This window comes from Echinops telfairi, unplaced genomic scaffold (genome assembly GCF_000313985.2).
Source record: "Echinops telfairi isolate 266 unplaced genomic scaffold, ASM31398v2 ScPeMD7_7457;HRSCAF=8495, whole genome shotgun sequence".
Classification (NCBI taxonomy): Eukaryota; Metazoa; Chordata; class Mammalia; order Afrosoricida; family Tenrecidae; genus Echinops; species Echinops telfairi.
The window spans coordinates 8,380,147-8,397,930 of NW_022111357.1; the positions used below are offsets into that span (position 1 = coordinate 8,380,147).

The 17,784-nt window shown below is 40.7% G+C and overlaps 1 protein-coding gene across 1 annotated transcript in view; it reads left to right on the plus strand.

Moving 5' to 3' along the window:
- PSMB2 (proteasome 20S subunit beta 2) overlaps positions 1-17,784 on the plus strand; it is a 38,013-nt gene that overhangs the window by 17,038 nt on the left and 3,191 nt on the right. Inside the window, exon 4 of the mRNA XM_004704974.4 lies at positions 16,918-17,080. Within this exon, the coding sequence (XP_004705031.1) occupies positions 16,918-17,080 (163 nt within the window). The remainder of the gene's footprint in view (positions 1-16,917; positions 17,081-17,784) is intronic.

Here is a 17,784-nt window from a genome sequence, read left to right on the forward strand (position 1 = left end):
GGGGGGGGTTGTGTGTGTGTGTGTGTGTGTGTGTGTGTAAAAGCTACCATCTAAACTAGTTTGTATGGGGGAATGGTAAGAGATTGAAACTAGAGAGGTAGTGCAGGTTACAAAGATTTGGATGAGAAAGCTTTATCTTAAAAGCTCTATTTTAGCCAGGTGGCTAAGATTAGATTTTGTTAGATCATTGGGTGCTCTTTGATGAAGAGTTTGCAAAAAGATGGAAGGAAGGAGACCAATGAAGATTCCGTGGCCATTGAAGTTGTTGGAACAGCTTATGTAGGGCCCAGGGGGATAAGGGGGAGCATTGTATTCTAATAGAAGGACTCTCAGCCTTTTCCCAAGTTTTCTTAATACTCATCTTTATGTCTAGTTGCTGTAGAAATCTGAAAAGGAGCTTCAAAAGTTTATGGGAAAATTCCATTATCATTTAAACCCATTTTCTTGTGAACTTTTTGAAACTCCCTCTTGTAGTCCTAAACTGGCGGTTCTCAAACTGTGGGTTGCAACCCCTTTGGGGACCAAATAACCCTTTTCACAGGGGTCACCCAATGCATAACAGTAGCAAAATTACAGTTAAGAAGTAGCTACGAAAATAATTTTATGGCTGGGGGGTCACCACAACATGAGGAACTGTATTAAAGGGTCACAGCATTAGGAAGGTTGAGAACTGCTGTCCTAAACAAATTTTTTTTTTAGCATACTATGTTATTTATTAATGCAGGGAGATGAACCAGCTTTGATGATATTCAACAGTCAAAGATATTCATGGGTCTGCTAACATGTGCCTCTGAATATATGCCTTGTAGTGTGCAAAACATGAATTCTGCTGCTGGATTTTTTGAGAATCTGCTGCTCAATTTTTGGAGAATTTATGGAGACATAAATTTTCCCTAGAAACTGCCAGCTCATGAAAAAAAGAAGTCTAGTGGCCCTTTTGCAAACATGGTGGTGTAGGTTTTACCATTGCACAATCAGCAATTTTAGTTTGATGTTATTTGGGGCAAAGCAGTATTTTTGATTAGCAAGTAAAATTAATGTAGAAAACAAATACTGTGTTAACTAGTTGGTATAATAAGGCATCTGCCATGTCGTGTTTCAACTCAATTAAATTTTGAAACTTTTAATTACGATAAGGTTACAACTTTACTGGGAGATCCATTAAAAACTTTGGATGAGTGAGTAATAGTATTTACTGAACATTTGAAATTATTGAATAAGAACTTCAAGCTCCACTTTTGTAAGAAAAAAAAAAAGAAAGAAAAATGTATGATATTAAGATTTTTGTTCCTAAAATTCAGATTCAGTTGCTAGACTTGGGCACCTTGCTATTTCCCGAGCCTCCATCCAGGACCGTTAACCTGGCTTTTGCCCCTCGGCGCTATGGTTGAGTAGTTCTAACCCACACTATGGATGGTGCACTTCAAGCTCAAGGCAAGGGGACAATCCCAGAGTACACAATTAATCGTACTGGGAACATGAGCCAGGATTGAGTTTAGGTCTGTATTGTATTTTTTGGTTTTTGTTTTTTCCCAAAATTACATGGGTGTCTTATATGATTTCAGGAGAAAGAGGACTTTCTGCTCCTATAAAGATTTACAGTCTCAAAACAAAGGGACAATTGTACAGTGTTGTTACGAGTAGGAATCTACTTGATGGCAGTGGGTCTACCTTATAGAACTTACGGGATCTGAAGTTATAGTTTACTCAAATACTAATTTGAAAGGTGTTCTGCTTTTAAAATTTAACATGTAAAATACGTTGGCTGTAAATTTAACACGTAAAATATGTTGGCTCCTTCGCTGGAGCTCAGGAGGAGCTCAACCATTTTTTTCCGGTGTATTAAGCAACAACATTTTGGCAAGCTAATCAATGCTAAATGAAAATTAAAATGATTACATTTTATTTGGTATCTCAGCATCAAACAGGAGTAACAAATACACTTTCAGAAAATGACCTGAGTTGGGGAAAAGGAAAAAGTGATTAGACGATCTCATTTTCAGAGCAGTATTTCTTTTATTTCACTTTGGGCTTTAGAAAATGAAAGATTTGCTTGCCGTTTTGTTTCTCATTTTAGTATGAGAATTTAGAAATTCTAAATTCTCATTTGTTGTTCAATGCTCTAAAAAGATAATGTATCTGTAACAGGAGGGAAGGAAATTCAGAAAGTGGTTTCAATTTTTACGGGCTGCTATTAACCAGAGGGCTCTGGTGGCACGTTGGGTTAAGCATTGGGCTGCTGACCGCAGGGTGGGCATTTAAACCCACCACCCACTCTGAGGGAGGAAGATGAGGCAGTCTGTTCCGGTAAAGAGTTGCCGTTTCAGAAACCCCAGGTGGCAGTTCTCCTCGGTCTTACAGGGTCTCTGAGATCTGAATCGATTCAGTGGCAGTGGATGAGTGATGGGTGGATTATGAAGGAAAATACAGTATTCTGATGTATCCATGTTTGGATTCCCATCACTTTAAACTCACACTTTTTTTTTCAGTCATGATATGAGGAAACTTTTCAACTTTCAACTTTTTTTTTTTTTTTTTTTTTGTAGTGGGCAACTGTAAATAATGGGACAGGTTCCATCCAGCTTGTGGGGGAAATGGTCCACTTTCTTCTCAGTTTCCCAGAACTGCCCTCTGGATTTCATAGTCATACGGATTGGGCTCTGGTTCATTTGTCTTCTTTTACTTCCTCACCTCAGCTTTCTCTCTCCACCTACCTCACCCCTTTCCCATTTCCATATGTACTCAATATTTATGCTTGCCCTGCTCTGCCCTGCCGTCTTTCTTGTGTCTCGGTTCCCACTTCACTGCTCATTCTCTGCTGAGTACGCTTCCACATCTTCAGATAGCTAACTCCTTTTTGCTAGATCTCACTAGTAGTTATGATTTAAATTTTAAGGGAACTTTCTGTGGACATCCCTCTATCCCGCTTCTCCACACATAACTGACCTTCGACTTCTTTGTGTTCTTAACTATAGTGGTTTGTTGTAATTGTTCCCATGACTGTCTTCCACGTGTGAGCATGGAATTTGGTGTGTTTGTGTAAAAAAAAAAATTCCTAAAAGGCCTTCAGTTTCGTAACTTTGACTCTATATGGTTTTCTTCCCAGATACTCTTTGTGTCTAAATTGAATTCTTTATATTTCCTTATTATTTATCATTATAATTCAAATTGAATTTTTGCACAGCCACATTTCTCCTTACTGAGAGTCCTCTTTCTCCCTCACCTTTTCTAGTCTTCTAGTCATGAAGTCTTACCCGTCCTACTTTTTCAATACATCTTATATTCCGTATTCTCTCTTCTGCCTTTGTTTAGTCCTCGTCATCCCCATCTGGGCTCTTGTAGATCCCCTAACTTTTCTCCCTATTTTCTTGCTGTCGTAATTCTAGTTCATCTTTTATCTAACTGTCAAAGACTATCCTAAAATGGCAGTCTGTTGTACTATCCAAACATGTCTTATTTAATGGGGGTGGGGGTGGTAGGAGGAGGGTTCAGAAAAAGCATGGGACGGTTGGAATGAGACACAGAGTTCTTGGCGCCTGTAAACCAATGTCTTCAGACACAGTAAAGACTGAGAGGAGGGCGGGAGTAGTAGATCTTCATTGACTTTACATACCAAAGTTTGCCATGGTGTATACACCAAAGTTCATATGTTTGAGAAGACTAGTGTCATTATCCCCTAATCTCCCAACGTTTGGAGTTCCTGTCCTAGTTCCTCTGCTTCCTGCTGAAATACATCCCTTGTCTAGGTACATGTGTCCCATGCTCACCAGTACCCAAACATCCTTTGTTCTTCCATGCTGCTTGACCTTCATATGTGCTGTTGCCTCTCTCATAATCCTTCCTTCCCTTGCCTACCATGTGAGTTCCTTCTAAGATCTAAACATCCATTCTTATCACTTGGCACAATACATCTTACATAGTATAAGTAGGACTCAAAAAGTTTGTGTGTGGGAAAATGTAACTGAAAGATAATGAGATATTCCAAATGCTTAAATCTAACCAGAGAAACAAAAGATGCTATGTAACATCTACAAAACACTATTAGAGTAAATCAAAAGACAACTACATAAATGGAACAAATATACCATGTTCATGGATATTAAGACTGAATATTATGAAAATGTCAATAAAGCCAAAGTGATCTACCAATAATAAGACCATCCCCAACTAGATTCTAACATCATTCTTTAAAGAGATGGAAAACGAATTACCGGTTTTATGTGGAAAGAGATCCTGGAAAAGCAAGGCACTACTAAAGAAGAATGAAGTAGGATGCCTCATGCTTTCTGATCTCACAATGTGCTACAGAGCCACAGTCATCAAAACAGCCTAGTGCTGTAACAACAGACACCTGTACCAGTGGAACAGAATGAGAATCCAGAAGTTAATCCAGTTATATGTTGACAGTTGGTCTTTGCTCAAGAACCAAAACTCAATAAATGGAATGAAATAGTCTCCTTAACAAATGGTACTGGCAAAATTAGAAATCTATTTTGCAAAAAAGTGAGACAATATGGTGTGACAATATCTCACACCATATACAGAAACTAACTCAAGGTGGATCAAAGACCTAAAAATACAGCCTTGAAATTTAAAGATCTTTGAAAATATAGGCACAAACATAGGGACCCTAATATATGGCATAAATACTATCAAACATAACAAAGCACACAAACAATAGAAGACAAACTAGAGGATTGGGACCTCCTAAAAATTAGATAACTTAAGCTCATCAAAAGATCTCACCAAAAAGTAAAAAGAAAGTCCACAAACCAGGGGAGGAAATTGACATTGACAACTTGAACAAGGGACTAATCTCTAGAATTTATAGAAAACTTCAGCAACAAAGAGGCAATTCAGTTTAAAAATGGACAGGGGGCAGGAACAGATAGTACCCCGAAAAGGCATTCAGGTGACAATAAACATGAAGAAGTTCTTGAGCCATTAGAGAGAGAGAAATCAAAACAATAGTGAGATACCTCCCCCCAACATTAGTAGCTAAGTGCAACAAAACCAAAATACTGGCAAGGTGTGGAGAGACTGGAGACTTCATACACTGCTCATAGGACAGTAAGATGGTGAAACAATTTTGGAAAGTGATATGGTGTATCCTAAAAAAATGGTGAATAAAAATGTCATTTTCTAGGGGAGGAGACAATACCAAGGGCTCAAGTAGAAAGAAAATGTTTTGAAAATGTTGATGGTAGCAAATGTGCAAATGTGCTTGACACAATAGATGTATGTATGTATTGTGATAAGTGCTGTATAAGTCCCCAATGCAATGATTTTTTTAAGAGTCACTTCCTAATATGGTTACCTGAAGGACATTATGCTAAGTGAAATTAGTCGATCACAAAAGGACAAATATTGCGTGAGACTACTGTCGTAAAAAGTCAGGTAAGGGCTTTCAAGTTAAAAACCATTCTTTGATAGCTTTGTGGGAAACAACCCAAACCCATTACCATCAAGTTGACCCATTTCTTAGTCAATCAGTGTTGTAGTTGCAGAGCTTCTCCAGGTATTCGGTTCTTGTATCCTTAGGTCACAAGAAGCTATCAGTGTTACTAGAAAATAAGATGGAATCAGGAGTATTCAAATCATGGTACACATAATTCCATACTACTTAGATATTAATTCACAACTGCCCTGGAATCATATAGGACAAGGTAGAGCTGGCTGTATGGGTTTCCAAGACTGTAGACCTGTTCATGGGAGTAGAAAGCTTTATCTTTCTCCGAAGAAATGGTTGATGATTTTGAACTGCTGACCTTGTTATTAGCAGCCCAGGTGTAACCTACACCACCAGGATCCTACTAGTTGGTAGGTGCCATCAAATCAGTTCCAACTCATAGCCACCCCATGTACAACAGAACAAAACTACCTGGTCCGAAGCCAGCCTCACCGTTGTTCTTATGTTTGAGCCCATCGACGCAGCCGTTGTGTCAGTCCGTGTTGTCAAGTGTGTTCCTCTTTTTTGCTGCCCCTCTGTTTTACCAAGCATGATGTCCTTTTCCAGGGCCTAATCTCAGGGACGTGTGTCCAAAATAGACAAGGTCTCGCCATCCTTGCCATTTAAGAAACATTCTGGCAGCACTTCTTCGAAGACAGATTTATTTGTTCTTTTGGCAGTCCATTGTAGCCCTGGTGGCCTAGTAGTTACATATGGGGCTGCTAACCTTAAGGTCAGCAGTTCAAAACCACCAGCCGCTCCACAGAAGAAAGATGGGCTTTCTACTCCTGTAAAGAGTTATAGTGTCAGAAATTCACTGGAGCAGCCCTACCCTGTCCTGGAGGATCACTGTGAGTCGGAATTGACTCCATGGCATGAGTTTGGGTTGTTTTGTTTTGGCAGTCCATGGTACTTTCAGTATTCTTCGCCAGCACCGTAATTCAAATGTATCGATCCTTGAGTTTCCTTATTCAGTGTCCAACTTTCGCATGCTTATGGCTACTTAGGCGTTTTGAATAGGTAATTCTTCCCCAGCCCCATCCGTATAACCACTATGCTGTAGAGCAGTGGTTCTCAACCTTCCTAATGCCACAACCCTTTCATACAGTTCCTCATGTGGTGGTGAACCCCCAACCTTAAAGTAATCTCATTGCTACTTTATAACTGTAATTTTGCTACTGTTATGGCTCGGGCGACCCCTGTGAAAGGGTCATTCAACCCCCAAAGGGGTCGCGACCCACAGGTTGAGAAAGGCTGCTGTAGAACTAGAAAAGGTACTGAGGTCACAAGGGCAGTTGGAAGTTGTTTTAGGTGTTTGAAAATGTGAACGTTACAATTCCAGTGTAGGAACAAAGTCCTTTAATTCAAATGGTAAAATTGAAACGGCAATTTTAAATTATATCAGCAGACCTAGTACTAGATAGCTAGTCCATTCTGTTGTATTAGAAATGTGCTCCCGATTCAGGGTTTCAGGCACCAGTGGAAGACAATGACAGTTGATCCATTTTATTTGTTTTACTTTTTATTTTAATTTGTTCATTTTATTTCTTGGTGAAATTTAAAAACTGGGCATTAGCAAGTCATTTGTGGTGCTCTTACCTATATATCATCACATGTATATTGAGTACCTGCTTTATGTTTTGCATAATTTTTGGCCTCACAGAAGAATCATAATTATGTAACGTTAAACTTTCCTTTTAAAACATAAAGCATTAGTTGTCACAAAAGATATGATACATGAAATAGAGAACAGTGGATTCTTGTATACAAAATAGTGCATTCTACAGAAAAGTGGGTGAACATCAGTCAGAGTAAGACATGAAAAAATATTAATAATAAATTATCAAGGATTCGTAAGGGATGGAGGGGGGGAAATGAGCTGATACCAAGAGCTCAAGTAGAAAGAAAATGTTGTGAAAATGATGATGACAACAAATGTACAAATGTGCTCGACACATGGATGTATATATAGATTCTGATGAGTTGTACGAGCCCCCAATAAAATGATTTTTTAAAGAACTAGTGCAATCTGAAGTGTTTGAGTGTGAATATACAAAATCATATTGTCACACTAATTTCTATTTTGTGGAGGTAGCATGGTTTCTTGGGAAAACACATAGGACTCGGAATTAGAAAGCCTTAAGTTCCGACTGACACTAATTAGCTCCGTGGTTTAGGGCAAGTCACTGTTTCCTCTTTGCACGTGATTCCTCATATTTGCAATGTAAAGGGGCTGTGAGTGAACCCATGCAGCTCTTAGGTCCCTTCCTTCTCTGTAAGCACAGCCAGTGCAGAGAGCAAATTTTAGGCAGCTTTGAAAATCAGCTGGACTACAATCAACTCAGTAGCACTGGGTTTGGCTGGAGGGAGGGAGGATGGTTAAAATCAATAGCAGACATGTTCCCTTCAAGCCTGGTCTGTTTAATACATTTAGTACCAGCTCCTGACATCACTAAACGCCTTTGTGTCATTGGTGGTTCTGCATCTCCTTCCAAATTGCTGACCCACCAGGAATGCAGCTACGCTTCACACTATGCCTAGCATTCCAAGGGGCAGCATCTCACAAAAGAATCATCTTAGAGCGACATCATCCTATTCAATTAGAGGTGGCGCAGGCTGGCCTGGCTCCAAAGGAAGACTGTCAATTCCTCTCTCTCTCTCTCTCTCTGTGTCCACGCTCGGCAGGATGCTTCCTCGCGCCCACCTCTCCCCCTTGCTGTGAGTTTGGTTTCCGCCAGATGTCACACCGCTGCCTGCTTGTCACCGCCCAGACTCTTGTCGCTGATTTTGTTGTTTCAGTGTATTTATCACAACTGTTCTCTTTAGCTGTAAAATTTATGGAATTTCACGCTCTTAATCACCAAAGTGTTTCTTCTTCATAAGAGAGGGAATCTACAAGGAGTTGAATGCGCAGAAGAGTTGAGCAGAGGGAACGTCCTGTTTAACTTAGGAGAGTTAGCATGTGTGCCATGGACACTTAGTCCCCAGCAGACAGGATCCGGAGCGGAACTGAGCTCTGTTTTAGAGGGCTTGAAAGAGGTAGTTACCGTAAGTTCATCTCAACTCCAGGGAAAAACCGCATAACATTGCTTCTCACTGGCTAATCCCCTAGTTTAAATTATCTCTCTTTGAACAACAAAAAAAGATGACTCCTTTTAGCGACTCTCTATAGTACCTCTTCTTGATCATCTTATTGTCTAGTTAAATTCTAAACATGATGATGGTGATATGGTTATAATAGGCTTTGCCCTGAGCACTTTACATGTATAAACTGATTTAAACCACACCCCAGCTCTCTGTAGGTGAGTACTATTATGATCCCTGTTGTATAGGTAAAGAAGTCTCAAAATGACCTAACACTCTACTTTATGAAATAAATTTACATCATGGTAGTTAACTGAGGAAAACATACTACATTTGTGTTTGGGGGGGGGGGGGGTCCTCATACAATTAGAGGAAAATTTCTATATGGAACCTTATTCCAGAAGCTAAGATTCATTTTGAGCAGGCGTCCTCACACTATGGCCCGCGGGCCACATGCGGCCTGCCAAGGACATTTATCTGGCCCGCCGGGTGTTTTTGCCCCGTTTGTTTTTTACTTCAAAATACGATATGTGCAGTGTGCATAGGAATTTGTTAATAGGTTTTTTTTTTAAACTATAGTCCGGCCCTCCAACAAGTCTGAGGGACAGTGAACTGGCTCCCTGTTGAAAAACTTCGAGGACCCCTGAATTTGCGTTTCAGGATAGCTCATTAAAAAAAAAAAAGTCAATTACATGTAATTTTCAAAACGAAGTATGTTGTTGTTTGTACAGCACAAACCAGTGGGCAGAGTGCGCTAACTGTTCAGATTCATTTACTCGTCATTTGGGTGTTTAGGTTAGTGTAAAACTATGTCTAATATTTAACCATCTTTGCTGTGGAAAGTGTGCTTAGACATATACAGCCCCTCTCCTCAGGGACCTCATAAATTTGTCTTACTGCCTGGACTTGCTTTCTAAACAGAATAGTGAAAGTGACTTCAGGCTCCGTTATATCTTACCATAAGGATTGCATTGTTTAAAAAAAAATAGAAAGGTTCCTGGCAATTCGTGTTCCGACTTCCCCAGAATAATTCAGCAAATTCTTGCATATAATATTTCTCATTGGAAAGATGAGAACTGGTGAAACTAGAACGTAAGACTGACTTAGTATTCACATCTATAAGGGAGAAACGGTGTGGAGGAACTTAACATCTGATGTAGGTCTTGACCTGGGGTGTATTATACTGGATTGTGTAGAGTTTCAGGAAATCTTGCTGTATACAACAAAATAATCTTCCTCTGTCAGTCTCACGGTGGGCAGCAGTGGGTTGGCCATGAATCAGATATGATCTCATATCTGTTAGGATCGCTGTTATCAGTGAGCAGCATCACCTTTGGGCCCTAGATAGGAGCTCTAGAAGGAGAGGAAGGAACTGTTCTATACTGCATTTCTACTAGGTCTTTTTATAAACATTGCTCTTTAGTCCTTTCTAAAGATACATAAGAGAAATTTATCTTATCAGTGCCAGGTGTAGTTGGGCTTCTCAATGTGAACTTCATAGAGGTTTATGTTTCCCTAGTAGTAATATTTAGATTATAGAAGAATGCAGCATCAGGATTTGAAGACTTATTTAACAGCCTGCTATATGCAGATGACACAATCCTGCTTGTTGAAAGTGGGGAGGACTTGAAGCACTTGCTGAGGATAATCAAGGATTGCAGCCTTCAGGATGGACTACAACTCAATGTAAAGAAGACCAAAATTGTTACAACTGGACCAATAGATAACATCATGATAAACAGAAGAGATTGAAGTTGTCAAGGATTACTTATTGCTTCGAAGCACAATCAGTGTGCCTGGAAACAGCAGGCAAGACATCAATGACCTATTTATTGCATTGGGGGTAAATTTGCTGGCCAGGACCTCTTTAAAACATTAAAAAGCAATGCTGTTACTTTGAGGACTAAAGTGCGTGTGACCCAAGCTATGGTATTTCCAATTACCTTGTATGGATATGAAAGTTGGACAATGAACAAGGAAGACCAAAGAAGAATGGATTCATTTGAATTCTGGTGGTGCTAGTGAAGAATATTAAAAGTACCATGGACTGCCTAATGAACTAACAGATATATCTTGGAAGAAGTATGGACAGAGTGCTCTTAGAGGCAAGTATCTCACATACTTGAGATATGTTGTCAGGAGAGACCAGTCCCTGGAGAAAGGACATCCTGCTTGGTAAAGTAGAGGGCCGGTGAAAAAGAGGAAGACCCTCAAGAAGATGGGTTTGATACAGTAGCTGCACCAATGGGCTCAAACATAAGAGCAAGTGTTTCTTTCTCTTGTACATTGAGGCACTGTAAGTTGGAACTGACTAAATAGCACCTAACAACAGTAATAATGTTTACCATGGATTGAGTCTTTCCTCTGAGAGAGCGGTTCGCAACCTGTGGGTCGCAACCCCTTTGGGGGTTAAAGGACCCTTTCACAGGGATCACCCCATTCATACCAGTAGCAAAATTACAGTTATGAAGTAGCAACAAAATAGTTTTATGGGTGGGGGTGACCACAACATGAGGAGCTGTATGAAAGGGGCGCAGCATTGGGAAGGTTGAGAACCACTGCTCTGGGACTACAGGCTATGCTTATTTACATGCATTATCTTGTTGAATCTTTACTGCAACCCTTTTGTAGTAACTGTACTCATGGCATAGTGGATTCAACGTTGGGCTGCAAGGCCACCAGTTCAGAACCACCAACTGCTCCTTGGGAGAAAGATGAGGCTTTCCACTCCCATAAAGATTTACTGTCTCCGAAACCCATAGGAGCAGTTCTGCTCCCCCCTACCAGGTCTCTATGAGTCAGCATCAACTTGTTGACACTAAGTTTGGTTTTGGTTATTATTTTACATAAGAAAAAGTCAGACATCACAAGAACCAGAGTTCAAACCCAGCGTTAACTGCAGTGTGGCGAGCTACTTTGTCTGAGCTACTTCGTTACGCTATTGGTCTCCTTTCATTCATTTCAAAGATTGGTCTGTGTCCTAAGCTTCTGTTTACGGAGCAACCAGGTCTAACGGGAGCTAGAAAGAACAAGGACCCAGACGCCTAGTAAAAACCAATATATTCAGAGGAATGCTCAGGAGAAAGATGTGGGATTCTGCTTCTCAAAAATGTACAGTCTTGGAAGCCCTGTGGGGTGGTCCCACTCTGTCCTGTGAATCAGAAAGGACTCCATGGTGATGGGTTTGGGGTTTTCATAGGGTGCTGGCAGGCAATTTAGACTTGAACCCATTCGTAGAAGTAGGCCCCAATGTCTTCTGATACTTATTTTGTGGTTTGCTTCACCTTTCACTTTGGTTGGTGGAGGGTAATTTGGCATTAGCCATGTACATTATTCTTGTTATTGTTAGGTGCTGCTGACTCAGTGCCAATCCATAGCGAATTATGTGCAACCAGACAAAATACATGCCATCCTCACAAGGGGGCATCAAAAAGCACATGGAAAAGTGGAGTGAAGAGATAGTGAAACTGTCCCGTGATCTTTTTAAGTTCCCTTGTACATATCAACAATTAATATTTTCTCATACAGCTATTATTACTCATTCAACAAATGTTTTTCGACTACACACTATATTTTGGTAGATAATTGAGCAAGACAGGCCTATGAGGATAAGTCAAGAAGTAATTGCTCTTTGGGCTCCAGTTTATGTAGCAGGGCACAGGTTTATTCCAAACAAGTCCTGTTTAAATTTGTCTGTCATCAGTGGATAGCTGTAGACAAGTTCTTCCAGTAATACACTTTTCTTAATCTCATTTGGGTGCCTTAAGGAAAAATATCCCTGTCAAAATAGCGGTTTCCAAGGAGATGTGCTGGGCCAGTTACATTGAAACAGAGAGACCAGCTCAAAAGATTATACTGCCTATTTGGGGGCAGGTTTAAAACAACAGTCTTCTAGACTTTCTGGAAGACACGGGACAATCATGGGGCTTCTTAGGAAAATGTTTGAGAAAACTGAGAAAGGGGCCAGGAAAGTGGCTTGAGTATTTCTTCCCCTTCAAGACAAGGCACCTGCTCATTTTGCAAGGCAGCAAGGGCTGTCCTTTCAGAATTTCCTGAGAACACTCTCCTCCTTTTTCCCACGGCTCCTCTGCCTTCCGCTCTGCGCTTCCGTGCTGTGGTCTCTCTCTGACCTCAGGTTCCCACGTGTGACTGTGCAGTGCCACGAGGGTGCCTGTGTTCAGCTACTGTAACCCCTGAAACGTCTTTCCTTTATAAAAAAAAAACATTTAGATTACACACAAAAAAAGAAAACTCTCCTCCATCTCACCGTACAGCCCTGACCTTGCCCTTCACACTTTTCCTTGTTTCCCCAAACTCAAAGAACAATGTAAAGGAATACAACTGAGCCCCATGACGGTGCCCAAACTGCTATTTTTGGTGTAAACCAAAGAGCACAGAATTCTATGGGAAAGAGGTAAAAGGATGGAAACGCCTCCCCCAGAAGTGTATGGACCTAAGGTGGAGAATATGTTGAGAAACTTCACATTTTGAAAGTTGTGTGTAACAAACGTTCCTATGTTTTTGTAGCAGTACTGTTTTACTTACTACTCTAGTCCTGTCTTCATTGGTAGAAGCATTTAAATAGATGGGTTGTGTTGTATACCTACTAAATATTTTTCCAAACTAACTATAAACAGTCACACCTTGTGCATACACAATTAGGTGCAGTGTTCAAGAATAGCACATAACTTCATTCCAGGAAAGCACTAATGAATCGAATATGAAGAATAGAAAAATCATGAAACCCGTAACTGGCTTTATCATTTCGGTTTCGGTGTGTGATAATGACAGTACACAAGACTTTATTTTAAATTTAAACAAAATAGTGTGAGCCAGGGATCTTTGGTGAAGCATTGTCAGAAGAATTTCAGAAACTGCAAGTTGTTACACAGATGTATTGATTTAATTAGTCTAGATAACACCATTTATTTATGCTTAAGCATCTCACACATGCAAAAGTTGGTAATTTGAAGTCACACAATAATTTGTGAGTTATCTTCTATACCACGTGTTGTAGCTTCTGAATACCAACTTTGATGAGTGTGTGTGTCAGATGCTTAAGCATAAATATATCATATAGACTAAGCAATAAAGGTTGCTTCTGGAATTTGTCAGCATAGTATTTCATGTTAAATCTTTCAATAATTTTTTCTTTTTAACCTATGAATCGCTTTAAATACAATTTAACAATATGGAGTCAATATGAGTTAGAATTGACTTGATGGAAACTAACAAATCTTTTTTTTTAATACTTTTATTGGGGGCTCTTACATCTCTTATCACAATCATACATTCATCCAGTGTGTCGAGCACATTTGCACATAAGCTGCCATTATCATTTTCAAAGCATCCTCTTCCCACTTGAGCCTCTGATATCAGCTGCCCATTTCTTCCCCACCCACCCTCCCTCACGAACGCTTGATAAGTTATAGATCATTATTTCCATATCATCCTCCATCCACTTTTCTGTTATTCATCCTCCGGGGTGTGTGTGTGTGTCTAGTCTAGATTGATCCTTGTGATCGAATCCCTGTTTCTCCCCCAACCCTCCCCTAGTCCTACTGGTATGTCTACTCTCATTGTTGGCCCTGAGGGGTTTATCTATCCTGGATTCCCTGTGTTGTGGGCTCTTATCTGTAGCAGTGTGCATGTTCCGGTCTAATCTAATTTGTAAGGTAGAATTGAGGTCATGATAGTGGGGTGAGGAAACATCAAAGAACTAGAAGAAAGTTGTGTTTCATCGGTGCTATACTGCACCCTGACTGGTGCATCTCTTCCCTGTGACCCCTCTGTGAGGGGATGTCTAATAGTCTGCAGATGGGTACTGATTCTCCACACAATGCCGGCACCCCCCCCCCCCATTCACATTGGGTATGATTTTGTTCTGGGTCTTAGATGAGATACCTAATAGCTGATTCCATCAACACTTCATGGTCACACAGGCTGTGTGCTTCTTCCATGTGGGTTTGTTGCTTCTTAGCTAGATGGCCGCTTGTTTATCATCAAGCCTTTAAGACCCCAGACACTATATCTTTTGATAGCCGGGCACCATCAGCTTTCTTCACGTTTGCGTATGCACCTATTTTGTCTTCAGCGATTGTGTCAGGAAGGTGATCACAAGATGCTGGATTGTTAGAACAAAGTGTTCTTGTGTTAAGAGATTACTAGAGTCGAGACCCAATGTCCATCTGCAACTTTAATTCTTAACATAGATATGAGTACATAGTTCTATATCCCTCTCAGGAAACTAACAAATCTTATAGTATGGGCAGGATCCTCATGGGAGACAACACATATCTGGCATCTAGTCACGGTCTCGTTGGATATCCAAAAATCACTGCCATTGAGTCACTTCTGACTCACTTGTTTTAATTTTGTGACAAGTAAGAGACTATTAATAAATCTCTTGGAGATGGGACTAGTGAGAATCCCTTTGCTATTCTCTTTTTTGTTTTTGTTTTGTTTGCTATTCTAATTATAACTATTAAGAAGATCAACATATTATGTCTGCCTGCTTTTGCAGTCCTGTTTTCACACTTGAGGAAAAAAATGCTATTTTATATATGAATATATATTTATATTTAGCTAGCAGATTTAACTTGTTATTGTTATTTAAAGTGCTAAGCTATCAAAGGTTATATGGATGTAGCTAATACACTCGGAACTTAGGTAGCATTTTTTTCTTACTGCATTTCCTGGAAGATAGAGAGGGGAAGGACGAAGTCTGTTTTACAGATAAAACAAGGGATGCCCCTAGAGGTTAAATATATTGCCTAAGGTTAGACTTACTAAGAAACTAGTCCTTCAACAGGGAAGGAATTCTAGAGCCTGGCAGAGTGCCGCACAGTACTCATTGGGAAATGTGTAGGCAGGTAATTCCTTTTTCAAGAGTCTTGACTATTACTGGTCTGTTCTTAGTCCTTTGAGACTATCTCCCAAGGCAGAAACTTGCTTGAAGCGTAGGGCTACATTAGGAGATGGAAGGGGCTCTGGCTGCTAGTGCAGGTAGCTGACTTGGAATCCAAGTACCGTACATAGGCAAGTATAAGCAGAGTTTTTCTGCACATTTTTAATGCCATTTTTGTGGTAAAATTAGGTGCCTCGGTGGATATTCGGGTCGGCTTATACTCTAGTATATACAGTACGTATGTATTTTAGTGTGTCCTTCTAACATGGATTCTTCCAGGCTGCCAATTGTCCATGTTAATCAGTGTTCAAGTCGTATCAAAGATCACTTTTAGAACCATTAGCTGTTACTACTTTATGTACCATAATACAGTGTCTCATTTAGTGTGAATTCAACCATATACACAAATAAGTTTTGGGATGGGCACCCAACCATGGCAGAGCGTGCTCACGATCCACTGTGGCAAATGACAAGAGGAAAACATCCTGCAGAGAAAAAGGGAGCTGAACGAAACGAGCGTCCTACCACTGATGCCTGAGGAACTGGCAGACTGGATTTAACACGCTCAATGTCCTGCTTGATGTAGAAAAGTCATCCACTGAGAAATGAACTGCAAGGCCCACTTAGCCAACACGCTCAGGAGTACTTGTCGTTGGAGTCTAGATTTAAAGGTAATTCAAACGAAGAGTGTACACCTGAGTTATAACTGCTTTTCATTTGGCTCATTGATGTGTATTGCTTATAGATTATTTTAGGGGAGTCTGTTAAATTTGGAAAATGTTAGCATTTCACCGAAAGGTTCGGTTCTTCTAGAGCTACCAATTTCTTTATGTACTTCCATTAGTACCATCTTCATAACAAACCCAGTGATTTGACTTTCATGTTTGAAGCCTTTCCCACCTAGCAGTTATTTCTTTGATAGTGGCCATAGGCCGTTTGGGTCCAGAAGCTTACTGACACTCGGCCTGTGTGTTTTAGGCATTGTGGTGGGAGCTGCTGTTGTCGCCAGTCTGTAGTTCCAGAACTCTCAGAACTGTCCTCTTCATCCCAACCATTAGGAAAGATTTTATAATCAAGCCACTGCCATTGGGTTGGTTATGACACGTGGTGGCCCTGTGTGTTCTTCCTGGGCCTGTAACACTTTATGGGGAGGAGACAGCGCATCTTTCTCCCAAGAAGCAGCTTGTGCACTTACACCCCCAACTTTTCAGTTAAAAGTTCGAGGGCCCAGTTTTAAGAAGATAGCAATCCTTTTCTATACTTTAAAATCTTCCAAGTGATCTTCTATAAAAAAAACAAACCCAACCTCCCTCTTCCTTAGTATACTCTGGGTCCTCTAAATTGTCACTCTCCTGAGTGATTATTCCATGCTACTAGTTTGCCGTATGTTCTTATTCACCGAGAGCTGAAATGCTCCCATGTGCTCTGGGAAAGGATGTGGTTTTGACCATCACTTTGTAATGTCTTTTATTTGCAGACTCCGTACCACGTCAACCTGCTCCTGGCTGGCTATGATGAGCACGAGGGCCCAGCACTCTACTACATGGACTACCTGGCAGCCTTGGCCAAAGCCCCTTTTGCAGCCCATGGCTACGGTGCCTTCCTGACTCTCAGTATTCTGGATCGATACTATACACCAAGTAAGTGCCACCAAAAAATTCTAGGTGGGGAGTGGTAGCAGAGCCGTCCCTTCAGCTACTTCCCAGTTTGGGGTTGAGTGGCTGTAGGGTGTATCCTGAGAAGCACAAACAGGTGCTCTCTGGGAGCGGTGCTTGCCCATGGGTCAGTGTGTCCTTCAGAGAGCTAGGCAAAGGCGCCTTTTCCTGTCCCAGTGAGCTGTCTGGAGCTGGGTCTTGTTTTAAAGGACGGCTGGAGTAGATGTCATCGTACGGCAAACGTTTTTGTTAGGTACTCTCATTCTCCCATTACAAGAGCTCAGTTTTTTTCACTCATTTTTGCCCTGCCTAGGTATTTATTGGCATCTTAGCTGTACAGAGTGAGTTTGTAAACCAGTGTTGTATGTGTGTTTGTGTTGACCCTCTGAAGCTGAACAGGTGTCCAGCTCAACAACTAAAGTTTTATTTAAATATCAAAAAATTTTAAGGCCACAAACCTGGGCTCTGCCCTTCGTTCTTATTGCCTCCTAGCTGCCCCCTCCAAGAAATGGTGATTCTCTCATCTACCCCGTCCCAGCTTCAGGTTTGGCCACTGTGGGCAGCGGGATTTGGGATTGTTAGTTTAAAGGTGTGGGATTATTTGGTTTTTTTGCAGTCTACAGATGCAACACAGATAACCACTTCTTCCCGCACATTCCTGCTTCCCTGTCAGTGTTGTACAACTTTGG